This window comes from Corythoichthys intestinalis, chromosome 7 (assembly GCF_030265065.1).
Source record: "Corythoichthys intestinalis isolate RoL2023-P3 chromosome 7, ASM3026506v1, whole genome shotgun sequence".
Lineage (NCBI taxonomy): Eukaryota > Metazoa > Chordata > Actinopteri > Syngnathiformes > Syngnathidae > Corythoichthys > Corythoichthys intestinalis.
Genome location: NC_080401.1, coordinates 33,166,866 through 33,179,835, shown reverse-complemented (window position 1 = coordinate 33,179,835; position 12,970 = coordinate 33,166,866). Strand labels below are relative to the sequence as shown.

The window sequence follows — 12,970 nt, the reverse complement described above, 5'->3', positions numbered from 1 at the left end:
GAGAGCAGGCGACAGCAGAATTAAACACACTCATTTTAACGAGATATTATCGCGTACTTACCTTGTTTCAATCCAAAAACTCCATATAGCATGTATCATCGAGTGTCAAGACACATATATGAATGGCCACAGCTGGATTTTTTCGGGATTTTATGGGTGAAACATGGTAATATAACAAGGGTCGCGATGCAGAAATTGCAGACGTCAAAGAGTAAGCGAGATTTTCATTTTCATATATTTACCCTTTTAAACTTTTTTTTTTCAATTTTTAAAACTAATAATAATGACAAAAAGGCGGAAATTATTATTTTTCGTTTATTCATTATTTTTAATTTCTTTAAAAAAAAAAAAAGTACAAAAAAAAGCTTAAATATTCCCTGATTTCCTGATTAAGTACGACAGAAATTTCATTTGAATTTCATTGCAGCGAGAAACAATAAGTTGAATAATGATTTACTATCACGGGCCACGCAAAAGGTCACGGGCCAAGCAAAAGGTTGTGGCAGGGGAAACCTGGCCCCCGGGCCTTTAGTTTGACACCTATGCTCTAGAGAAAGCCTGAGTACCACTGATGGTATTCGTACTATACTTTGAGTTCAGTAAATTGGATCATTTCCTGCAGCACTCTGATTGGAAATCACTTCTCTAAACTAGTAAGTAAGTCAAAATAAACAACAAAGAATGTAGAAATAATGCACTTTGCAATTGGATTCGTCGCGGCTCATCACCCCTGGTGAGATGCTTTTAACGTTTTCTGTTTTTTTTTTGTGGGAAGTGATTACATGCGGTGTCGCTTTGGAGTAGATTTAAGCCTTTATTTCATCGGCAAGAGTGAATTGATAGCAGGCATCAGCGTTAAACCGAGATCATTGCACCGCGTGTATGTGCGTAGGCGACAACTTTTCGGAAAGAAATGATAACGCCCTCCCGTGTATGACCCGCCGCGCAAAGCAATCGCTTCTGTTATTTACTGTGTCACCATCTTAAACGGCCGGCGATCAATAAAACACACACGCGAGCGAGGCCATTCCAATCTAGCGAGCCCTTGACCTCGCGCCGAGTGTTAGTGTTGAATCAACACACGCCCTCGCAGAGTCCACACAGAGTAGTCGCTTTTACCACCGATTATTATCTTTGGGGGAGAAACATGTCCGTAATCTCTTTGTGTCGTGTTCACATCAGCTCCAAATGTGTGTGTTTTAGCTTCAATAGTGGCCGGCCAGTGTGTGTGAGTGTATTTGCAGTTGTGATCAGTCACTCTGCAGGGGATCAGCAAGATGGCATTAATTAGAGAGCCTGCATTAATTACTTGGGGGAACACGTACACAGGTAATTACAGTTTCCCCCACTGGAGATGGCTAATTGATAAGCAGTGTCCGGGACGTACGAGGACAAAGGAAGAGGCCAGGAGAGGTTAGACGGGATTACCGGACAGATGGATCCGCACAGAAAATTAGCATGAGGTGTTTTGTTGTTCATTCTGCTATGTTGCGTCAAAAGAAAAACTTTGAAGTTAGCGAGCATCAGGTGTTTTTGCTACCCATTTGTTGAGCAGATGGTGTTGAAAAGGCCAGTTTCCTATACTTTCAATTACGGCTGCAATAAACGATTATTTTAATAGTTTACTAATCACTGATTGATTTTGCAATTAGTTAACTAATCTGCTCATACACTATTCTCGCAGTTGGCGTGATGTCACGATGACGTCATCTCACATAGCAGCATGTCGCCATTTTGAGTGGGGGGCACGCACAGGTAAACAGCCGTAGACAAACGTTGTCTGAAATTTATATATTTCAGCTGTGTTTTGCGTCTTTTTTTTAATAAAAACGTCTTAAACATGACTTATTATTATCACGAGTCACTGCCGACAGACTCGAGGAGGCAATACATCTTATAAATAGCGTGTATTGGCCTGCAAATCTGCCCATACAAAGTTGCAGCTGATAGCTGGACAAACAATCCAAAGGAATTGCCTGCAGTGGAGTTCGGAAACATCTACAACTACCTCATAAAGTCACCCAGTAAGTTGACCTTTATCAATTACGTGGAATATGTACTGTGTGGAACTAAGAAAACTGGTATTATATACGGAGTGATTATTTCTGCCGTAACCGGTAGTTCGCCTCCAAGCGTTATTTAGCCGTGAACACGTCACGGCAAAATAACCAATTGCCACCAGCCCAATAATATACCGATTGACCGATCAGAGCAGTTCACGGCAAAAGAAAAATAACGCTTTGCGAGTTGTCGGTTACGGTAATAATAACCATTGCCTAGTCTATTGAATCCTAGCAGCTAATTGGGGCAAAAAAAAAAATCGATTAAACTTTACTCACTAGTAATAAAATGTTGGCTGCAAACGTAAATGTGCCTGGTCCACGGAACCGTCTTCTTTTACTGTTCCTCGATTTATTGCTTTCAGCCAATTGCCTGTCCTTTTCTTCTCACAAGGAAGAATGAAGAACTTGAAATGCAGCTCCGAACTCTTCCTTGTGTTACAACCCACAACGCGGCAACTTTTAGTCATTCCGACAGAAAAAAACACCGCAAATAAGACAAAAGTTCAACGCGTTTGTACTACAATGCTCAATAGAACTGCTTGTGACTCGTGTTTTGCCCCCATTTCAATACGGCGACGCTTTGTTGTGGCTGGTGATGCCATTAATGCCTGGATGTCCAACTGCGAGAATACAGTGCCTTGCAAAAGTATTCGGCCCCCTTGAACCTTGCAACCTTTCGCCACATTTCAGGCTTCAAACATAAAGATATAAAATTTAAATTTTTTGTCAAGAATCAACAACAAGTGGGACACAATTGTGAAGTGGAACAAAATTTATTGGATAATTTAAACTTTTTTAACAAATAAAAAACTGAAAAGTGGGGCGTGCAATATTACTCGGCCCCCTTGCGTTAATACTTTGTAGCGCCACCTTTTGCTCCAATTACAGCTGCAAGTCGCCTGGGGTATGTTTCTATCAGTTTTGCACATCGAGAGACTGACATTCTTGCCCATTCTTCCTTGCAAAACAGCTCGAGCTCAGTGAGGTTGGATGGAGAGTGTTTGTTAACAGCAGTCTTCAGCTCTTTCCACAGATTCTCGATTGGTTTCAGGTCTGGACTTTGACTTGGCCATTCTAACACCTGGATATGTTTATTTTTGAACCATTCCATTGTAGATTTGGCTTTATGTTTTGGATCATTGTCCTGTTGGAAGATAAATCTCCGTCCCAGTCTCAGGTCTTGTGCAGATACCAACAGGTTTTCTTCAGAATGTTCCTGTATTTGGCTGCATCCATCTTCCCGTCAATTTTAACCATCTTCCCTGTCCCTGCTGAAGAAAAGCAGGCCCAAACCATGATGCTGCCACCACCATGTTTGACAGTGGGGATGGTGTGTTCAGGGTGATGAGCTGTGTTGCTTTTACGCCAAACATATCGTTTTGCATTGTGGCCAAAAAGTTCAATTTTGGTTTCATCTGACCAGAGCACCTTCTTCCACCTGTTTGGTGTGTCTCCCAGGTGGCTTGTGGCAAACTTTAAACGAGACTTTTGATGGATATCTTTGAGAAATGGCTTTCTTCTTGCCACTCTTCCATAAAGGCCAGATTTGTGCAGTGTACGACTGATTGTTGTCCTATGGACAGACTCTCCCACCTCAGCTGTAGATCTCTGCAGTTCATCCAGAGTGATCATGGGCCTCTTGGCTGCATCTCTGATCAGTTTTCTCCTTGTTTGAGAAGAAAATTTGGAAGGACGGCCGGGTCTTGGTAGATTTGCAGTGGTCTGATGCTCCTTCCATTTCAATATGATGGCTTGCACAGTGCTCCTTGAGATGTTTAAAGCTTGGGAAATCTTTTTGTTTCCAAATCCGGCTTTAAACTTCTCCACAACAGTATCTCGGACCTGCCTGGTGTGTTCCTTGGTTTTCATAATGCTCTCTGCACTTTAAACAGAACCCTGAGACTATCACAGAGCAGGTGCATTTATACGGAGACTTGATTACACACAGGTGGATTCTATTTATCATCATCGGTCATTTAGGACAACATTGGATCATTCAGAGATCCTCACTGAACTTCTGGAGTGAGTTTGCTGCACTGAAAGTAAAGGGGCTGAATAATATTGCACGCCCCACTTTAAACTTTTTTAACAAATAAAAAACTGAAAATTATCCAATCAATGTTGTTCCACTTCACAATTGTGTCCCACTTGTTGTTGATTCTTGACAAAAAAACTAAATTTCATATCTTTGTTTGAAGCCTGAAATGTGGCGAAAGGTTGCAAGATTCAAGGGGGCCAAATACTTTTGCAAGGCACTGTATAAATCATTGTATTCACTGTTATTTTATGCTAGGCCTAGCAATTTGGGTGTAATTATGTATTAGGACTAAAAAGTCTTAGTTGAGAAAAGTTGAGCTATGTAAATATTTAAAAGTAAAAGCAGATGTTTGCAAATACAGTGGTACCTCAACATATGATCGCTTCGACACACGATCGTTTCAACATCCGACGTAAAATTTGACTCGCCATTTGTTTCCAAATCCGAGGACATGCTCGAAATACGACGACATGACAGCGCCGCAGATGGACGCACGGCAGATTATCTTGTGAGCGAAATCAACACTGGTTCCAAGAAGGTTAGTGCAGGTGGTGAAAAAAGGAAAAGGTGACATTTACCAATGAAATGAAGATGGAAATGATTGAAAAATATGAGCGTGGAATGCGTGAACTGGCTCAATAATGCCGCCGAAGAATATCGACGATCCCCACGGTCCTCCTCCAACCTCTGTTCGCCAGTCTTTATAGTTAAGGTGACAATATTATTGAAGTAATATCGCCAAAGAAATCGACAGCTTGATCAGGTTTTTATCATTTATTTTAGAACTTGTGCAACGCAACGCGCCTACTGTGCGCCGCAGTCGACAGTGTTCTCAACAAATCTTTAAAAGAGAAAGTAATATCTCAACCACACCTCTCCCGCTCTCTGTCACATCAGCGACGCGGTGCATGAAGGTACAGCATGCAAAACACATCTGGCACATTAGAACGCGATTCGTTACATTATTACAGGAATTATTATTATTATTATTTCATTATTCTGGTTTTTATTAATAATTGATTTATTTTGTTATGTTTAATTACCATTTGTAATTGTACCAGCAGTATAAAGGATTTAGTGTAGGGTTTTGGGCTGTGGAATGAATTAATGGAATTATAATGTATTCTTACACGAAAATCCTGCTCAACATACAACCATTTCGACTTACAAACATGGTCCTGGAACGAATTCACTTCGTATGTCGAGGTACCACTGTAGCTCATTTGGATTAATTACGGTAATGTACAAAGATAAAACCGGGGAGCACAATATTTGTTGATTTAGCTCTGACAGCTGTTTTATGGATAATTTTTGGGAACGGATTCCAAAACTGATCTCAGTTTTTCTGTCTCATGTCAGGTTTTTGAATTAAAATACCCATTTACTTAAAAAACATGAAAAATACTGTGTTTAGCTTATGTGCGTACTTCATTTTTTTTTTTAACCAGATATTGACAATGAAAGAAACATAACTGCAATTAACTGTATCATGTATTTTCAAAGTATATGGCTAACGTGATTATAATTGTGTCGTAACAACATACATACATAGTAAGTAGTTAAACTGTGGAGAAAAAAACTTACTAGAAAAAAAACTGACTACAATTATGGAGTCAGCACTGGCAATTATAATCAGCATAAAAATCTAACACTTTTTTTCCCCTTTAAATTCTTTCGTAATGTAATAATTCTGCTTTCATCGAATCTTTTACTGTTAAGTAGGTGATGTAACAATTAATCAGTATGGTTCAATATATTGATTTGTTAAGCACAACTGAAGAAAAAAAACCATACAAAACAACATTTAACATTATTTCAATATGCCGTTTTGTTTAAAATAATGCTTTCCGTTCAAATATCTGAAATGTTACAGAAAACAAATTTTTACTTTCCACATACCGTAGGTCAAATATAACTGTTAAATGTTACATGTCCTATTAAAATCGATTAAATCTGCAGACGTTGCACTATTGGCAAATGTCGTATCGTGCATAGAATCGATATCATATTGTCATGAAGTTGGCAATATACACTCCTTCTCTCACTAACACTTTTGTTGTCGATTAGTTGATAAATCAGGATAGCCCTACGTTCAACTACCTCACCAACAAACTAGCGATAGCCACTGCATTTTTGGTATTTTTTCATTAGTGTCGCATTTTCCAATGTCTCCAAACATTTTGGTTAACTCATTGGCTTCTATGACAACGCTAGACGTTCGATCTGTTTGAACTGGGACAGCTAGCAGCAATCATCTGCTGTCTAGAGGTTTATCGCCGTCAATGGCACTGAAATATAATCAGACTGCCCGCCATCCCAGGAACAAACTTGTTAGTTGTTTATATTGAAACAATTCTTTTAATCGATGCTACATTTTACTGAAACGGTAACAAAACCCACCATTAGTCGTCTGCTAATTCACGGCTTCCTCATTGTTTACTACAGCTGGGCTTTTTATGGCCATAACAAAACAATAACAGTCCATTGTTTTATGATTTCAATGTGTTTAAAAGAGCGATGAAGATGTATCGGCATCTTAGTTTAGCACATTGTGACTCTCAGGGAGGATTTAGAGAAACACAAAGGGAGCTCAGCGCTGTAGTTTAGACGAAGGTAGGGATGATCTTTAAACCTCTTTAAATCTGCGGTGTGTGTATAAAGTGCGAGTGCATGCGGAGCACCTGGCGAGAGCAACACCTGCCCTTCTAAATCAACCTCGTTTGCCTCAGTGTGAAACCTCTAATGTGCTCTGCGTATACTAGCCCATTCTCGTGCCACCCGCTTATCTAACGCCGAGGTTGTTGATTGCAGAACGGACATCAAAGCACCCATCATCAACAACTTCATCATCATCAACATCATCCTCATTCTCATCCACAAATCTCCCAGGCAGGACTAAGCGAACATCCGGAGCTTCAGCATCAGCAGGCGAATCTCATAGACTTAGACCTGGAAACGGTTTCTCAGGTAAGGGTGGTCCGGGGGAAATTTTGTGAGGCGACCTCCAATCATCTGGACCGCATTTTTGTTTTTTTTTACTAGCAGTAGGGAGCCGTCGCCCCGACTCCTGACCCCTTTTCGCTCATGAATAAAACATGTAACCTTGCTGTTGTCATAGCGACCTGAGTTAGAATGCATGTGGACGTGCTTGAAAAGACTATGTGTGCAAAAAGTCGGGATGAAGGTCACGAAAGGTCTACGATTTGGTATACAGTGGGGCAAATAAGTATTTAGTCAACCACCAATTGTGCAAGTTCTCCTACTTGAAAAGATTAGAGAGGCCTGTAATTGTCAACATGGGTAAACCTCAACAATGAGAGACAGAATGTGAAAAAAAAAAACAGAAAATCACATTGTTTGATTTTTAAAGAATTTATTTGAAAATCATGATGGAAAATAAGTATTTGCTCAATACCAAAAGTTCATCTCAATACTTTGTTATGTACCCTTTGTTGGCAATAACGGAGGCCAAACGTTTTCTTTAACTCTTCACTCTTCGCTTGGTGTAAAGAAATAAACTGTGGGAGCAATTATTAGAAAATGGAAGTCATACAAGACCACTGATAATCTCCCTTGATCTGGGGCTCAATGCAAGATCTCACCCCGTGGCGTCAAAATGATAAGAACGGTGAGCAAAAATCCCAGAACCACATGGGGGGACTTAGTGAATGACCTACAGAGAGCTGGGACCACAGTAACAAAGGCTACTATCAGTAACACAATACGCTGCCAGGGACTCAAATCCTGCACTGCCAGACGTGTCCCTCTGCTAAAGCCAGTACACGTCCAGGCCCGTCTGCGGTTCGCTAGAGAGCATTTGGATGATCCAGAAGAGGACTGGGAGAATGTGTTATGGTCAGATGAAACCAAAATAGAACTTTTGGTAGAAACACAGGTTCTCGTGTTTGGAGGAGAAAGAATACGGAATTGCATCCAAAGAACAACATATCCACTGTGAAGCTCTGGGGTTGAAACATCATGCTTTGGGGCTGTTTTTCTGCAAAGGCACCAGGACAACTGATCTGTGTAAAGGAAAGAATGAATGGGGCCATGTATCGAGAGATTTTGAGTGAAAATCTCCTTCCATCAGCAAGGGCATTGAAGATGAGACGTGGCTGGGTCTTTCAGTGTGACAATGATCCAAACACACAGCCAGACTAACAAAGGAGTGGCTTCGTAAGAAGCATTTCAAGGTCCTGGAGTGGCCTAGCCAGTCTCCAGATGTCAACCCCATAGAAAATCTGAGGAAGGAGTTGAAAGTCCGTGTTGCCCAACGACAGCCCCAAAACATCACTGCTCTAGAGGAGATCTGCATGGAGGAATGGGCCAAAATACCAGCAACAGTATGTGAAAAGCCTGTGAAGAGTTACAGAAAACATTTGGCCTCCGTTATTGCCAACAAACGGTATATAACAAAGAATTGAGATGAACTTTTGGTATTGACCAAATATTTTCCACCATAATTTGCAAATAAATTCTTTAAAAATCAAACAATGTTTTTTTCTGGGTTTTTTTTCCACATTCTGTCTCTCATGGTTGAGGTTTACCCATGTTGACAATTACAGGCCTCTCTAATATTTTCAAGTGGGAGAACTTGCACAATTAGTGGTTGACTAAATACTTATTTGCCCCACTGTATTTCTGACTTTAAAAGTGTACGAAAAGATTTAGAGCCAGGTTTAAAATCGGGTTTTCAAACAACGCTTTGGATTCAAAATCAGGTTTTGAGTTTGATCATTCGATTTAAAGCCCAGAGTAGCCAGTTTTTGTCTGTTCCATAATCGCCTGGGAGACACCAAGCAAAGTCTCTGTGCTGACATTATGAAAGCGTAAAAAGAAGCCTCGCTTTCAATCACACAGGCTAACATACATCGTTTTACATAGCTATCATCAATATCCCATCTTATTGTCTTGCTGAGCGATCTCCATCTTCTCCGCAGCCTCAATAGCCCATAACTCAGTCTCGCAGCCCACTTCTTTTCTTGCTAAATCACCATGCAGTCCCTATAAATGTAAAAATCCATGCACACTGATTCCATTTTCTGATATACTATATGGCTATATATTTATATATCTTTAAATGTATAAAAGCCTCATGGTTTATGTGCGATCTTGTCGAGCGGGCAAGCAGCAAGATATTCTAAGAACATTCATTATCTGGAAAGAAATGATCCGGATCCATGATTTATGCAAATCTCGGACCGTGTATTCAAGGCTCCTAAATTCCTCCCCACCTAAAAATAGTTTCCCTCCGCTTCACGCTGGCCTTAAGATATTATTAATGCACGGAACGAGGGGCAAATTATGGGAGCGCCGAAATACAGAATAGATTCGGATCAAATGGAAAGGCTGCTGTCTTTGATAGCGAGATGCTCGGAGGCACGCCGCTGAGCCTCCATAATAGGAGGACATTAATGACTCACCCAGAGGGGTGCCGCTACAGTACGGATGCTGACACGCAACAGAAAGATTTTGAATTTTTATTAAAAGATGTATCATAAATAATGAAAATGATGTATTATTTATTATTATTGCTGTTTTTATTTGACGATGGTGGTGGAATTCGACCACTGTCTTAGCGCGTAGATATTCTGTACGTAAATGGCTGCACACAAAAAAATGAGCTGGCATGAAAAGTACAGGTGAAATAGGTACTTGGGTAACAAATACATTGTATTTGAAATTGTTTTATTTTTGGGGGGGGCGGTCTGTTGAAATACATGAGCAAATTTACTGAAACCAGATACAATGGCCAAAAACGGAAAAATGTGATTTGTAGTTGTCCTCGTAGTTTTGAAGGCTTTACAAGGCTTTACAAAACAGCAAACATGTTTGAAGTCTGATTTGAATTGGGAGAGTAATCACATATTTCCCTCTTTAAATTTAAAATCAAGATCAAGGATGAGAAAACGCAGAAAGAAGCCATTAGGTTTCCCAAGCAACGGATCTTTTTTTAAAATCAATGGACTTCAAGAAATTATTACGGTATTAACCTGCTATCCAGGGTATTGATTTTTGCAACTGATATCTTTAATGTAGCTCAAAGCAAGAAGTATATTTTTTAACACACACAAACACACACACATTCATGGCCGAAAACCAAATATTGGAAAAACTTGGCCGGAAAACCATAACCGAAAGGCCGGAAAATACACATGCATATAATTCTTTTTTTTTTTTTTTTTTAATTTACATTTTTTTTTGTAATTATTATTTCATTTAATTGTTTCCGATTAATGACCTTTGCCTTTGCATTGGTTGTACAACCCCAGGGGCTCGAGACATTTTGGCTAGGTTCATACCGTAGGTCTTAATGCACAATTCCGATTTTTTTGTCATGTCTGATTTTTTGGCATGCCCGTTCAGACTGCCTTTGTCCATTGAGCCCGTTCAGTATTACGCATGCGCACTAATTCGCAGTCCGACACACGCTGACCAAACTGACCTGCATGCGCAGAAGCATCAAAACAAATGACTACACCTTCTGGCTCTACGTCATTCTAGGGTGATCATATTTTGATTTCCAAAAAGTGGACACCGGACACAAATAACAGACATAAATAATCCCTGTTTAGTCTTATATTCAAAGTTTATATGGATTGATAGAACACATGCACTGACCGCATGTGTGAGTTATGCACGCACGCACAGTAACGCACACACATTTGGTCAGTTTGCCCCGTTTCTCGGCCATTCAAGCAATATTGAAATGTTGTTTATTTGGTGCACAGAAAGAAAAACGAGCATTCTCAGGTGTATCCTTTTTTTTTTCATTATATTTTTTTATGATTGTGGTCAAACCCACCTACTGCCTGAAAGCTGAGTTTAAGCTAGGCGCTAATGCATAGCTCCATCGATGCCGTAGCTCCCTGCCTCTCTCATTCTTTGCTGACGTAATTGCTGCATGAATTCCAATTTGGAAGACTTGCGAGTTTGGACCACGGCCACCTTCTCGAAAAATATGACCCAAATTGGATTTTAACCACAAACAAAAGTGACCTAGATCGGATTTGAAATGGTCCACGTCTATGCCACTTGTCCTGTTCATACCGTCAAGTTAATGCCTCACTCGAGTCGGAAAAACAAATTGAAACAAAAAAAATCGGATTTGTGCAGTATGAACCTAGCCCTTGTTTGAAAGGTGTCGATTCTGAAACTCCATGGGAGGGTGTGATCCTGTGGGCAGTGAGCGTTTTGTGGCAAACTCTGAATGTTGCTGGCATAGCAACACAGGTCACGGCATCTTGCTAGTTTGGGACACTGGGAAAAACAGGCGATTGGGACGAGTTCTAGCGGCGATGAAACCGAGCGAAGTCGCTCCCGTCCGGATTAAATGGCGACTGGCAGAGGGGGTGTGGAAGTCGCGGGAAATAAATATCACAAAAAGAGGAAGTGGTCATGCTATAAACGTTTTGTACTAAACCACAGCAAATGCACATGTATGCACTTAAATGCTACTTTATTTGGATATTATTCGCTTGGTTAAACTCACGCGCAGGCTCAAATGCACTGTACTTGATGTGATATATGATCTTAGATGAGAGTTTATTTGCAAATCATTTCAATAACATTAAAAAAAAAAACAGAAAATACACTCATTATCTCTCGAGTGTATCATACTGTTTCTCATTTTTGATGTAATTGTTCACATATCCAGTACCTGTAACGCATTGCCTGCCATTGACAGGCAAAGTCCAATTCATTTGAACTGAGAGGAGTGGCGAGGAATGTTCATGTTCCATTGCCATTGACGGCGCTTGACCATCATTGGCTACCCAGCATTAGGGGTGTGACAAAATATCGAAATGGTGATATATCGTGATGCTTTGTATACCAAAAGGTTGTCGATATGCTTCTGCCAAGAATCGAGATATTGTTTTGAAAAGGTGTCAATGTCTAAAAAAAAATTTTAATGTACCTTCAAGTTGCTACCAATATCTTCCACCATAATAGTGTCCCAGTGAAAACTAAGGCTGCATTGACGGTGCTCGACACCCAATCCATTCAGACTGGGAACGTTCGTTCATTCCAAACCAGAGCATTCACAGTCATTCTGTCCGATTTTCAGGGCATTTACAGGTCACTTGCTGTCCATTTTAGGGCATTTACAGGTCATTTTCTGTTGAGTTTGAGTCACTGCCTATTCATTTGGGTGATTCCCAGGTCATTTCCTGTTCTGTAACTCAAAACAAACAGGAAGAGACCCATAAAATACCCCAAAATCAACAGGAAGTAACTGAAAATGAACAGGTAAATGACCTTAAATGGCCCAATATCTCCTCATTGCCTGGCATTGGCTGCCACTCCCGGCAATAGACGTCCATTTGAACTGGGAGGGTGGCCATCCCTCCCACTTCAAACGGATTGGACGTCTACTAATGATAAACTTATTCCAATTCACAGCACAAGATGGTTTTTCTGTTTATTAGTTGTTTGTAGAATATCCTAGAATGATTTCCTGACCAATGTATCGATAATCGTTGTATCGCCATATCGTCAGATCATTGTTATCGTGAGCTTTGTATCGCAAACTGATCGTATCGTGAGGTACTAAGAGGTTCCCACTCCTACTCGCAGTCAAAATGGATTGGACATGTAGTGCCGTCAATGCGTTAATGTGAAACCTGTCTGTTGTACAAAAAGATTTTGGGAGCACTGTACTGTACTGTACCCAAAACCTACCTTTACATTATGGATTATTCAACTCCGTATGCAAGAATTTGTATTTGTACTTATTATCGCCTCTGGCTGTTGAGAGAATATGTTCACGGTAAGTATGTCATCATAATCATTTCATCTCATCTCACCCCCATTTCTGTACATCTTCCTCTCTGTTCCTCTGCAGTTGTCAAGGTAGGAAACGTCGCCC

The 12,970-nt window shown here is 40.4% G+C and overlaps 1 protein-coding gene across 13 annotated transcripts in view; it reads left to right on the top strand.

Annotated features, from left to right (window-relative positions):
* The window catches only part of dab1a (DAB adaptor protein 1a), a 552,095-nt gene that overhangs the window by 498,160 nt on the left and 40,965 nt on the right, over positions 1-12,970 (top strand). For 10 of the 13 annotated variants that reach the window (XM_057840958.1, XM_057840955.1, XM_057840956.1 and 7 more), the window contains one exon: positions 6,913-7,068. The exons of the other annotated variants lie outside the window; for them this stretch is intronic. In XM_057840958.1, coding sequence (XP_057696941.1) covers positions 6,913-7,068 — 156 coding nt within the window. The remainder of the gene's footprint in view (positions 1-6,912; positions 7,069-12,970) is intronic. 13 annotated transcript variants of the gene reach the window in all.